This window comes from Labeo rohita, chromosome 5 (assembly GCF_022985175.1).
Source record: "Labeo rohita strain BAU-BD-2019 chromosome 5, IGBB_LRoh.1.0, whole genome shotgun sequence".
In the NCBI taxonomy this organism is placed as follows: domain Eukaryota; kingdom Metazoa; phylum Chordata; class Actinopteri; order Cypriniformes; family Cyprinidae; genus Labeo; species Labeo rohita.
In genome coordinates, this window is record NC_066873.1 from 9280937 (window position 1) to 9294976 (window position 14040).

The window sequence follows — 14040 nt, forward strand, 5'->3', positions numbered from 1 at the left end:
CAGGCAATTTTGTAAAGGAATCTGTGGATTCTGGACAAGTGGGATATCCAATGTAAAATGTTTTTTTGAAATCTCACTGTTGCAGAGTTGAGTCAGTGCACTATCCACAGCAGAAAGAGACAGAAAGCAAAGAATGAATGTGAGTCTAGCACCACCAGCAGCAGAGCAAGCAGTGCTTGCAACAGGGGCTTCTGCGAAAGCGATGCTCTGCCACTGCCACATTGGCCCATGCTGAGGGTGGCTGATCTGTGATTGGCTGCTTTACAAACGAGGGCTTGCTCTCCAGCGGTGCTTTCTGGCTGTAGGTTCGCTGATTTTCCACTTCAGCTTTAACGCCCAGAAACGCTGCTAGGTCTAGGTCTAGTCCAGTAGCGCCCCCGCGAGGTAGAGGAGTGTTCTGCCGGCACTGTGGACACGGGATCCACATCTATGGGGAAAAGACACGTCAGTTACAAACATCTGACGCAACTGAGCTGAGGCATGTAATACAGCATCAGCTGTCAAAAATAAAGTCATATTTGTTTATATAAAGCTTTGAACAAAACAGATTTCATTTCAGATGTAAAAGTTCTGAAAAGATAGTTTTGTCATTTCTCAGCTCAATTTAGATAGCATTGGAGAGCAGTGTCATCATTCAGCTCAAGTTATCTTAGTGTTTAATAATAGTACAAAGGTAATCAAGTTATAAAATTAGTTTAATTTAGTTAATTTTTTAACCCAAGATTAATCAAGGCAAGACACTATTGGTGAAAGGGGTAAAACTTTGACTAACAATTATTACCTAAGTTAGTTGTTTTGTATTGCAAGTTTTATACTAATGGTTTAAATATGCAAACTAGTATAAATATGCAAAATATTTTTAAGAAGTCTCTTCTGCTCACCAAACGTGCATTTATTTGATCCAAAGTACAGCGAAAACAGTACAATTCTGAAATATTTTTTACTGTTTAAAATAACTTTTCTATTTGAATATATTTTAAAATGTAATTTATTCCTGTGATCAAAACTACATTTTCAGCATCATGTTTCAGGCATTTATCTTAAATAAAAAGCTTTTGTAACATTATACACTATACCATGCAAAAGCTCAGAACAGACCCACTATTTATAGAGTCACTATATTTTCATTATACAGTCATTTTTTAATTATTATTACAGAAACATACTTTTATTTAGCAAGGATGCTTTAAATTGGTCAAAAGTGATGATAAAGACACTTTGTTGCAAAAGATTTCTATTTCAGATAAATGCTGTTCTTCTGAACTTTCTATTCATCAAAGAAACTTCAAAAAAATTCTACTTAGTGGTTTTCGATAATAATAATAAATGTTTTTGAGCGGCAAATCAAAAAATTTAAATTATTTCTGAAGGATCAATGTGACTGGAGTAATGATGCTAAAAATTCAGCTTTGAAAAAACAGGGATAAATTACATTTTAAAACGTATTCAAATAGAAGTTATTTTAAATAATAAAAATATTTCAAAAGCCAGTATTAAAAATAAATGTTCATGTGTTTAGGAAGAAAATGTTAAATACATATCAGGCGAATGACACAAAACAAACCCACTTTTTTCTGCAAAAATAACAATGGTTAAACACGTTTGTCAAATATCTCCATTGGATCAGACCAATAGCCCCGCCCCCAACCTCACGCCATTGGTTGACGACAAAAAATCAACGCCCCCTAACAAAGCAAGTCACGAATTTTGCGTTCCCTTCTCTAAACAAATGATATGCAAGAGCTGTCTTACAACTCTTTTAAGTTAATGACAGTTTTTTGCCCTTAAGAACATTGTTATTTATTTAGGGAATGCCCTGATCGTTCTTCATGTTAATTTTGTAAACACTGTTGGGATGTTAACAAAAATCTAGTATTTGTAGTTAATATAATTGCTTGTCATATTCATTAATATGTCAAATGGAATAAAAAGTGGCGGTTTTTAACAATTTAACGTTTGGGGAAAAAACCCAAACACTTGTAATATGGACGAAAACAACTAATTATTATGTACGTTTTCTTCCAAGAATGTGTTTTTAATCTACCTCTAACATGTACTCTCCTCTGTACAATGCAGCTCTAAAAGAAAAAAAGCATTTTAATGCTGTATTTCCAGACAATTTAATATTCCTTTGTTAAAAAAAAAAAAAGTCTTGGCAACTTATGTTTTTACATTAACTCTGAAATAAATTTCAACTTTTTTTATAAGTTCAACTTGTACGAAATTCAACTTGTTTTTTAATGTTTAATGCAATTTCAGCTGAAATGACTTCAAGTTGATTATGCTTAAAATTTAAGGCAGCAACTGGACTAAATAAATAGGTGAAATATTTTTATGGCGAATATGGTGATGTATCTGATTACAATTTGTAAAAGCTAGATTATTAGTATTTTTATCACATGCTAACAACAGGAGAAGATCACTGTATTTGCACTTTGAAATAAGTCAAGAAAAAAAAATGTGATATTAGTTCTAAAGCATTTAGGTAGCTTGAGTCCCACCTGCTCGTTGATGAGGGTGTCCAGCCGCTTCAGACAGGCCTGGCAGAACGTGTGACCACAGTAGAGTTTGCGGGGGAGTCTCTCTCCCAGATTATACGCACTGTAGCAGATGATGCAGTCCAGTTTCCGGCTGTCCCTGGAGTTGTGTGCTCCAGTCTCCACATCCCCCTCCATGGGAGCCTCGCACACAGGCCCATCCTCATCCGAGACCCTATAGAACGAGCTCAGTATGATACAAACATCTCCGTGTATTTGCCTGAGATGTTCAGTGCTGACTTCATAATGGTTGACTTTTTGATACAGAGCCAGCAAAAAAAGTATTTGAACCATTAAACTTTAATGAAGTTCTTCAAAACAGAAAAGCAACTTCAAACATTCACTAAAAATAAAAAGTTTCATAAAACAAAAAAACTACTTGTTTACATTTTTTCCCCACAATATTTTACTCTTGCAGATACACAAGGTCAACCATTAAAGAGCGTGTAAGCCGAGCCGCATGTATCTGTTTACTATTAGTGGCCGGCAGCGATGAAATTTGTATACACAAGATGTAATAGTAAAAGATCTGTATACTGTAGGTGCTTAACCTCTAAAAAATGCTCTTTTTATTCCAAAGCAGCCGTGCATGTCCAAACAAACAAACACAAAACATAAGCATAAACACAATATGCTCAATCACCTTGTGTGAAATATTTGATTGGAAAATGTTTATTTGCATGACTTGTCAAAGTGAATTCATTGTTTAGACATGAGCTCTAAACACGAAGCATGAATCGTTTATTTAATGGAATTCTGCATTTTATATATAATTAAATATTAAAATGTAATAAGAAACACATGCATAATCTTAAAAATAATGATAATAAAGATTAAAATTATTATTTCAAACAAATGACATTTTTATAAATAAAGGATCATTTTAAATCAGCAGAAATTCAAAATACGTCTTATTTTAATATCACAAGCAATTTTCTGTGAATGTTCCGTGCAGAAGGTCTACCTGTCCACTTCATCCTCAGGTCTGTTCTGTATTCCGCCGGTCTCTCGAGGTTCTGCCGTTCCGCTTGCGGTTCCATCCATGTTTAATGTACCAAAAGTCCAACTTCTGTTAACATTTTACAGCCGACTCTGCCTTGGTTTCTCCATGCTTCACATCCTTTGTCAGATAGTTTAACACTTGAGTACACCCTCTGTTGCTTTCCCTGAAGTTGTCCTTGCCGTTCCCAGCAGCACGAGCTCTGTCTTTGTTGCCTGTTGCTCTCTCTCTCTCTCTCTCTCTCAACCGACCAACCACAACTGCCTCTCTGAAATGGAGGACAAACAATGGTGTGCTTCCCTACAGCCTTTAATATTTAAGTACCGCCTGTTGCTGTGAACCTATGCCTTTACACATACACAATTGCACGTTCACCCTTTTGAAAAAAAGAGAAACCACTGGTGCTTGTGGGAGGAGAGATGCATGTTGTTGAGCATGTTGTTATTAATTAGTCCACATTTATGCATCTTCAAAACTCTTGGTATTAACTGCTTTATAGTGATGTTTTCATTCTGTCTTGCATACAGCATAATAAAAAAAACATCTGACAGTCCCAGAGTGAAGGAATGGGCCACGGACACAATGGCTTATGAGAATATTTGGGTTTAGTTTAGTGGAAAAACATGAAATTAAAGACATCAGACACGTTTAGGGTACAAGAAAGTAGAATGGGAGGAGGGCGTATCGCTTTACAGTCACAAAACAGGCCTGAAATTCAAGCCTAGTCACCCACAGACAGTCTGTCATCAATGTTTCCCTGCCAAATTAGTTCTGAGACTTTCATCACCCCCATACTGCAGCTACGGGATCTTCATATTGGCAGATAACTGTCATTTTGGACCAGAAGAAACTGAAGTATACACTCAAAAAAGTATTTGTCTCAAGTAATATTTTTTTTTTTTTACGTAAACTAAGTAATAAACTTTATGTGATACAAATTTGTAAGACATGTAAATAAAACAAGTAAAAATAAGATTTATGTAATAATATTAATAATTAAAATGTTTCAAATTCATAAGAATCAGAGTTACGTATTCTTACATAATAAACTGTATTTAATTGAAATGCATCATATTTAGGTATTTTAATAATAAACCAAATGGGTTTTTAAATCATATTCATAATTTATTAGATTCATAAGGAATCTAACCGTAACACGCAAAAAGCAACAGTTAGACCAAATGGTTTCACTTTTTTATTGACATTCCAATTTTAGAAGTAACAAAACAAGAAAGTGATAAAAAAGAGTTAGCAAATGATACTAGCCAGTGCCCATATGTTGTTTGGGAAAACAAAAAAACTTAAATTCACCACTATTAAGTTATAAGTTAATATATGAGCTAATGACAACAGTATTACTTATACTAACATTTTCACAAATGAAATGGTGGTATTCAAGACAAGTTTCAAGTCTCAGAGGGTCAGTGGTTTTGCACCACCATAGTATCAAAGTATAATTAAAAAATCCTTAAGAACTGCATTTTAGAACAGTAAAAACAGCTTAATCACATTGACAGTTTTACAAATCTATGACATGCAATTTCCTTGACTGGTTAGGGCATGTTGTTATGGCAAGCATTTTTACATGTTGGGCATACATAAACATCCATAATCATACAGGAACTTTGCCAAAACCCAGATACTCTGCATGTGCAATAAAAGTCTCAGTGTTTGAGTGGTCAGGACCAGCACATCTGCATGCATGTTAACATGTCAGATGAATGCAATAGTATCGAAAGAACATTCAACAGCAAAAAATGAACAATAAATCACCTTACGAACTGTGTTTCAAAACAGTATAAAACTTGAGGTAAACAATGATCAGATCACACCTGAATTAGTAATAACAACATTGCTTACATAACACTAACAGAGTCACACATTTGTGACATGGAATTATTTTAAACAAGTCTTTGGAAGTAACAAAAAGTGCCATACAGTTTAGTGGTTAAAGGGCTTTAAAAGCAACATTTTAAGCATGTTTACATGTTTGGCATTCATAAAAAACTACAAACAAAAAACTAAAACTTCAAATACACAAGAAAAAAACAAAAGGTTTTAAAGGTTGAAAATGTAGTCCCTGCAATGTACAAGTGTCAATGTCCACTCAGGTACATAGAGTCTTGCAAAGAACAAGTGTCCATGTCCACTCAACTACATGGAGTACTGCAATGAACAAGTGTCCATGTCCACTCAGGTACACGGACTTCAATGCACAAGTGTCAATGTTCACTCAGGTACATAGAGTCTTGCAAAGAACAAGTGTCCATGTCCACTCAGGTACACAGAGTACTGCAATGAACAATTGTCGATGTTCACTCAGGTACATTGAGTCTTGCAATGAACAAGTGTCCATGTCCACTCAGGTACATAGAGTCTTGCAATGAACAAGTGTCCATGTCCACTCAGGTACATAGAGTCTTGCAATGAACAAGTGTCCATGTCCACTCAGGTACATAGAGTCTTGCAATGAACAAGTGTCCATGTCCACTCAGGTACACGGAGTACTGCAATGAACAATTGTCGATGTTCACTCAGGTACAGAGTCTTGCAATGAACAAGTGTCCATGTCCACTCAGGTACACAGAGTACTGCAATGAACAAGTGTCCATGTCCACTCAGGTACACGGAGTACTGCAATGAACAAGTGTCCATGTCCACTCAGGTACACAGAGTACTGCAATGAACAAGTGTCCATGTCCACTCAGGTACATAGAGTCTTGCAATGAACAAGTGTCCATGTCCACTCAGGTACATAGAGTCTTGCAATGAACAAGTGCCAATGTCCACTCAGGTACACAGAGTACTGCAATGAACAAGTGTCCATGTCCACTCAGGTACACGGAGTACTGCAATGAACAAGTGTCCATGTCCACTCAGGTACACAGACTTCAATGCACAAGTGTCAATGTTCACTCAGGTACACAGAGTTTTGCAAAGAACAAGTGTCCATGTCCACTCAGGTACATGGAGTACTGCAATGAACAAGTGTCGATGTTCACTCAGGTACATTGAGTCTTGCAATGAACAAGTGTCCATGTCCACTCAGGTACACGGAGTACTGCAATGAACAAGTGTCCGTGTCCACTCAGGTACACGGACTTCAATGCACAAGTGTCAATGTTCACTCAGGTACATAGAGTCTTGCAAAGAACAAGTGTCCATGTCCACTCAGGTACATGGAGTACTGCAATGAACAAGTGTCGATGTTCACTCAGGTACATTGAGTCTTACAATGAACAAGTGTCCATGTCCACTCAGGTACACAGAGTACTGCAATGAACAAGTGTCCATGTCCACTCAGGTACACGGAGTACTGCAATGAACAAGTATCCATGTCCACTCAGGTACATAGAGTCTTGCAATGAACAAGTGTCCATGTCCACTCAGATACACAGAGTACTGCAATGAACAAGTGTCCATGTACATTGAGTCTTGCAATGAACAAGTGTCCATGTCCACTCAGGTACACAGAGTCTTGCAATGAACAAGTGTCCATGTCCACAGGTGTCCAGAGTACTGCAATGAACAAGGTCCACAGTACATAGAGTCTTGCAATGAACAAGTGTCCATGTCCACTCAGGTACATAGAGTCTTGCAATGAACAAGTGTCCATGTCCACTCAGGTACACGGAGTACTGCAATGAACAAGTGTCCATGTCCACTCAGGTACACAGACTTCAATGCACAAGTGTCAATGTTCACTCAGGTACACAGAGTTTTGCAAAGAACAAGTGTCCATGTCCACTCAGGTACATGGAGTACTGCAATGAACAAGTGTCGATGTTCACTCAGGTACATTGAGTCTTGCAATGAACAAGTGTCCATGTCCACTCAGGTACACGGAGTACTGCAATGAACAAGTGTCCGTGTCCACTCAGGTACACAGACTTCAATGCACAAGTGTCAATGTTCACTCAGGTACATAGAGTCTTGCAAAGAACAAGTGTCCATGTCCACTCAGGTACACGGAGTACTGCAATGAACAAGTGTCGATGTTCACTCAGGTACATTGAGTCTTGCAATGAACAAGTGTCCATGTCCACTCAGGTACACAGAGTACTGCAATGAACAAGTGTCCATGTCCACTCAGGTACACGGAGTACTGCAATGAACAAGTATCCATGTCCACTCAGGTACATAGAGTCTTGCAATGAACAAGTGTCCATGTCCACTCAGATACACAGAGTACTGCAATGAACAAGTGTCCATGTCCACTCAGGTACACGGAGTACTGCAATGAACAAGTGTCCATGTCCACTTGGGTACACGGAGTACTGCAATGAACAAGTGTCCATGTCCACTTGGGTACATGGAGTACTGCAATGAACAAGTGTTCATGTCCACTCAGGTACATAGAGTCTTGCAATGAACAAGTGTCCATGTCCACTCAGGTACATAGAGTCTTGCAATGAACAAGTGTCCATGTCCACTCAGGTACACAGAGTACTGCAATGAACAAGTGTCCATGTCCACTCAGGTACATAGAGTCTTGCAATGAACAAGTGTCCATGTCCACTCAGGTACATAGAGTCTTGCAATGAACAAGTGTCCATGTCCACTCAGGTACACAGAGTACTGCAATGAACAAGTGTCCATGTCCACTCAGGTACATAGAGTCTTGCAATGAACAAGTGTCCATGTCCACTCAGGTACACAGAGTACTGCAATGAACAAGTGTCCATGTCCACTCAGGTACATAGAGTCTTGCAATGAACAAGTGTCCATGTCCACTCAGGTACACGGAGTACTGCAATGAACAAGTGTCCATGTCCACTCAGGTACACGGAGTACTGCAATGAACAAGTGTCGATGTTCACTCAGGTACATTGAGTCTTGCAATGAACAAGTGTCCGTGTCCACTCAGGTACACTGACTTCAATGCACAAGTGTCAATGTTCACTCAGGTACATAGAGTCTTGCAAAGAACAAGTGTCCATGTCCACTCAGGTACACGGAGTACTGCAATGAACAAGTGTCGATGTTCACTCAGGTACATTGAGTCTTGCAATGAACAAGTGTCCATGTCCACTCAGGTACACAGAGTACTGCAATGAACAAGTGTCCATGTCCACTCAGGTACACAGAGTACTGCAATGAACAAGTATCCATGTCCACTCAGGTACATAGAGTCTTGCAATGAACAAGTGTCCATGTCCACTCAGATACACAGAGTACTGCAATGAACAAGTGTCCATGTCCACTCAGGTACACGGAGTACTGCAATGAACAAGTGTCCATGTCCACTCAGGTACACGGAGTACTGCAATGAACAAGTGTCCATGTCCACTTGGGTACATGGAGTACTGCAATGAACAAGTGTTCATGTCCACTCAGGTACATAGAGTCTTGCAATGAACAAGTGTCCATGTCCACTCAGGTACACGGAGTACTGCAATGAACAAGTGTCCATGTCCACTCAGGTACATAGAGTCTTGCAATGAACAAGTGTCCATGTCCACTCAGGTACACAGAGTACTGCAATGAACAAGTGTCCATGTCCACTCAGGTACACGGAGTACTGCAATGAACAAGTATCCATGTCCACTCAGGTACATAGAGTCTTGCAATGAACAAGTGTCCATGTCCACTCAGGTACATTGAGTCTTGCAATGAACAAGTGTCCATGTCCACAGGTACAGGTACACAGAGTACTGCAATGAACAAGTGTCCATGTCCACTCAGGTACACGGAGTACTGCAATGAACAAGTATCCATGTCCACTCAGGTACATAGAGTCTTGCAATGAACAAGTGTCCATGTCCACTCAGGTACATTGAGTCTTGCAATGAACAAGTGTCCATGTCCACTCAGGTACACAGAGTACTGCAATGAACAAGTGTCCATGTCCACTCAGGTACACGGAGTACTGCAATGAACAAGTATCCATGTCCACTCAGGTACATAGAGTCTTGCAATGAACAAGTGTCCATGTCCACTCACATACACAGAGTACTGCAATGAACAAGTGTCCATGTCCACTCAGGTACACGGAGTACTGCAATGAACAAGTGTCCATGTCCACTTGGGTACATGGAGTACTGCAATGAACAAGTGTTCATGTCCACTCAGGTACATAGAGTCTTGCAATGAACAAGTGTCCATGTCCACTCAGGTACACAGAGTACTGCAATGAACAAGTGTCCATGTCCACTCAGGTACATAGAGTCTTGCAATGAACAAGTGTCCATGTCCACTCAGGTACACGGAGTACTGCAATGAACAAGTGTCCATGTCCACTCAGGTACATTGAGTCTTGCAATGAACAAGTGTCCATGTCCACTCAGGTACACAGAGTACTGCAATGAACAAGTGTCCATGTCCACTCAGGTACATAGAGTCTTGCAAAGAACAAGTGTCGATGTTCACTCAGGTACACAGAGTACTGTAATGAACAAGTGTCCATGTCCACTCAGGTACACGGAGTACTGCAATGAACAAGTGTCCATGTCCACTCAGGTACATAGAGTCTTGCAATGAACAAGTGTCCATGTCCACTCAGGTACATTGAGTCTTGCAATGAACAAGTGTCCATGTCCACTCAGGTACACAGAGTACTGCAATGAACAAGTGTCCATGTCCACTCAGGTACATAGAGTCTTGCAAAGAACAAGTGTCAATGTTCACTCAGGTACATAGAGTCTTGCAAAGAACAAGTGTCCATGTCCACTCAGGTACACAGAGTACTGCAATGAACAAGTGTCCATGTCCACTCAGGTACATAGAGTCTTGCAAAGAACAAGTGTCCATGTCCACTCGGGTACATGGAGTACTGCAATGAACAAGTGTCCATGTCCACTCAGGTACACAGAGTACTGCAATGAACAAGTGTCCATGTCCACTCAGGTACACGGAGTACTGCAATGCACAAGTGTCGATGTTCACTCAGGTACACAGAGTACTGCAATGAACAAGTGTCCATGTCCACTCAGGTACACGGAGTACTGCAATGCACAAGTGTCGATGTTCACTCAGGTAAATGTAGTCCCTGCAATGTACAAGTGTCAATTAATTTCCCACGGTTAGTATTACTGTTTCATATTTTAATTATCATTAAAACCGTATTCGATTACCACGATTTGAACAACTGATGATAAATAAATACTGTACAGCATAAAGCACAGTTTTAAATAACAGTCTCATTTACGCACAGCATGCAGAGTACTTTCGTTTTGTGTGAAAAGACAGCGGAAAAGCTGAAATGTTTTAAAAGAGTGCTAAGGGCATGGGCGCCGATCCTCACGGAAATAATCAAGCTGCCACGGAAAAACACAAGATAGTCTGTTAATTTTAAGCAGTAAGAAATTCATTGCAGCTTTTACGACTTTATTCTGGTTTTCATAGTTCATTTGAAGCTGTTTTGGCGCTATTTTAATAGTAAATGTCAAGAATGCATTACTGTATGAGAGGGTGCCAGCACGAATCCTCTCGCCTTGCAGCAACCTTCCTCTCCCATGTATATATTGATCATCTGAAGTAGTGTTCTTAATCTCAATGCTGCTTTACCCACGGAGTTCACCCGAAACAGCTGTAATTCAGCTTTTCCATAAGGGCCATCTAGTGACATACAGTGGATTTACAGAGACTTATATTTACATTGTGTGCAGTTTTTGTCTGGCCAAAAAAAGGACAAATTTTTTACTGGTTGATGAAAAACAAGCTTTAATGGATTCTACATATTTAAAAATCCAAACCAGTTATCTTGATTATTTATGGAACAGATAAAACACATATAATAATGAATTAAATCAATTATCATTTTGACTTAACACCTTTCTTTATTTAAAGGCTGAAATGTGAGGTTTATCTTTTTATGAAACTTTTTCACAGCCTTATTTGAAAATATACATTAGATATTTAATCCAAGTATATCGGATCTGAGTTTTGGGGTAAGAGATAGAAGAGTTCCATTTGCGTGGAATTCATCATTTCCGTTCTGAAGCTGCATCTCGGCACAATATGAAAAGCGTGGCACTACAAAGACCTTAGGCCAAGTGCAAGACCAGGACTCAGGAGATGACAACAGAATGGTATCATTGCTTCTACAGGAGCTGACAGATGCCAAATCATTTGGTTCTTCTTGTGAGGAACTGGCAGATGCACTATTGTGAGTCACTGGGATTGTGGAGCAGGTATCTGTAGTGGTTGGAGCTGGAGGTGTTACAGAACTGGTATACTCACAAGGTAAGTAAATTAATCATAAATTCATTTCCAAACTCTGCATCTTTGTATTGAAGCCTAAATTGCTCTGTTACTCCAAAGACAGTTAATTTAACTTAATTTCAAGAGCTTAGTGATCCACTGATGTCAGCATTCCAGGTGAAATGGTTAGTTGTCACGCATCATCTTCACCTCCAAAAAGCACTCTGAAGATAACTGGTGCTGCCATCCTGCTTTATTGATCTACAAGGCAGGCCAAAACAGGGTAGGAAACATAATAAATAAAACGTTGACATGGTAAAGTCACTAAGATTTTTTTTCAAAGCACAGAAAGTAAATACAGATCGTACCTTTGACAATGATGTGTCTCTTTAGGGTTACCAAACATTTGGAACCAACTGTGTAGGCCACAAGCAGATAAAAATCTGCCAGTTCCTCAAGATGGACCAGGGTAACCTCTTTACCTGGTGAAGAAGTCAACTCAAAGGCTCTGAAGTGGTCCTGATACCAAGCACACAATAAACAAACAATAAAATGTAGCTCATCTCCCCTTACGCACATTTGAAGAACTTCTGCAAATTCAGGCATTCCAGAAGTTGAACCACATGCAACTATCATTCCACTGCGGTAGTCAATTCCTCTTGCAGTGACACTTTTTGCAAGATTAACTTGATTGATATCTGGATACTTCTGCCTGAGAGCCAATACAACTTCTTTATTCAACACATCAACCTGCACTGTGGAGACATTTGTAACTACCAAATCACATGTACTGAGACTAGAAGAATGTATGTGGTAACTGATGAATTGCTGGTGTTTCACTGCCAATGTGAGTGGATATTTCTAAAATTGTTTGTGTGTCGAGCAACTTGTTTAAAAAAGCTATGTTTAGCCTTGAATCGCATTGTCCATAGGCATAATCAAGACAGTGGTGTTTGGGTAAAAGCTTTATGTCTGGGTTGAGCTCAAGTAGTCTCTGTCTGTGTTCAGGCACCTTGACATCAAGGCAACTGTCTCGTCAGTATGAACAGGTGCCACAGCTAATTCCACAATTTCCTTTAGATCTAGTAAAACTTGCCAAGCAAGCTCATCCTCTGGTACCAATACCCCTACAAGAAACGGAAACAAACGTATTAAAATCCAGTTCTTGTGGGCATTGCCACCTATTGTCTTCGTACATGAATAGCTTTTTGGTATGATGTGAGGTCGATTTTTTTTGTCACTCCACTTATAAGGAAATCTGAGGATTTGCATGTTAAGATATTCAAGACTGAAGTAGTTCTTAGAGATGAGAACACTCAAACACAGTTCCAGCTCATGAGGGACAATACCCTCAAATAAATCGTGGACTACGTCTGGGGGGTAGCCTGTGCTAACATGAAAGTGGTGAAGATTTTCTGTCAAAAACAAGCTATTTTTACTCCAAAGCAAAGACTTTACATGTGCTTTATGCAGTTCTTTTGTTCGAAGCAAAAAATTACCTGACTAAACGTCCTTTTTCTGAATTTCTATTTTCTGAGCGGTACAAAATCGACAAAAACACTGTCCAGAGAAGCTCTCCACAAAACCAGCCAATCCGTGCGCTCCCAAATTATCAGCTACAACACTATGGACTGTTCCTTTGACAAACTTGCCAAATTTTGTGATGTACACACCATGCTCTTCCAAAGTACAAAGTTCTTGTAGAAGTGGCCCTAATACTTTGTTATAGCCATATACCTTTACATCGTCACTCTTGCACAAAACACTCAAAAAATTTGAAGAGAGTGTTGAATGAGAGCCTGGTGGTAAGTTATTCAGAATCCAGTAAACACCACAAAATTTGTGTTTTTTTCACGAAGTACCCAGGGGGTTACATAGCTCAAAATCATCTATTGTATAAAGTTAAACAAATTTGTAACTCATCACCTGACAGGAAAGTGTTGTCCTTAAAGTACACACCGTCCCTAATTGAGTGATACTGCTGGTTATCAAGTTGATTTTCCTGTGTTCTGTGGCTGCTGATGAAACTTTTTAACATAGTTCCTTAAAGAGGTCAGATGCCCATTTTCCACAAGTTGATATGATTTTTAGGGTCTTAATGAAAAGTCTCTAATATACTTTGATTAAAAAATTCTCAATGGTTTTGTAAAACAACACCCTTTTTACCTTGTCAAAATGAGCTCAGCAAAAATCATCTCATTCTAAGGGGTTGTTCCTTTAAATGCAAATGAGCTCTGCTCACCCCGCCCCTCTCTTCTCTCTGTGGAAAGACGATCTTGTTTACTTTAGCCGCGTTTAGCCGCTAAACTTCCTAACTACCACATTATAAGGAAAGGCGATCGCAAAGATTCATAAAAAAAC

The 14040-nt window shown here is 39.2% G+C and overlaps 1 protein-coding gene across 1 annotated transcript; it reads right to left on the reverse strand.

Moving 5' to 3' along the window:
• Positions 1-145: 145 nt before the first annotated feature.
• Positions 146-3828, reverse strand: rnf224 (ring finger protein 224). Its single transcript, XM_051109218.1, has 3 exons — positions 3502-3828; positions 2502-2712; positions 146-427 (listed from the first exon to the last, which is right to left on the reverse strand). Exons 1-3 carry the CDS (start codon positions 3579-3581, stop codon positions 146-148), a joined length of 573 nt encoding a protein of 190 aa, XP_050965175.1. The 5' UTR covers positions 3582-3828.
• Positions 3829-14040: the final 10212 nt, after the last annotated feature.

Coding starts and splice junctions, on each gene's coding strand:
- rnf224 (XM_051109218.1), bottom strand. CDS start 3,581: ATGGATGGAACCGCAAGCGGAACGGCAGAACCTCGAGAGACCGGCGGA. Junction 2,713..3,501: donor CCTGAGGATGAAGTGGACAG/GTAGACCTTCTG, acceptor CTCGTTCTATAG/GGTCTCGGATGAGGATGGGC. Junction 428..2,501: donor ACACCCTCATCAACGAGCAG/GTGGGACTCAAG, acceptor TTTTCCCCATAG/ATGTGGATCCCGTGTCCACA.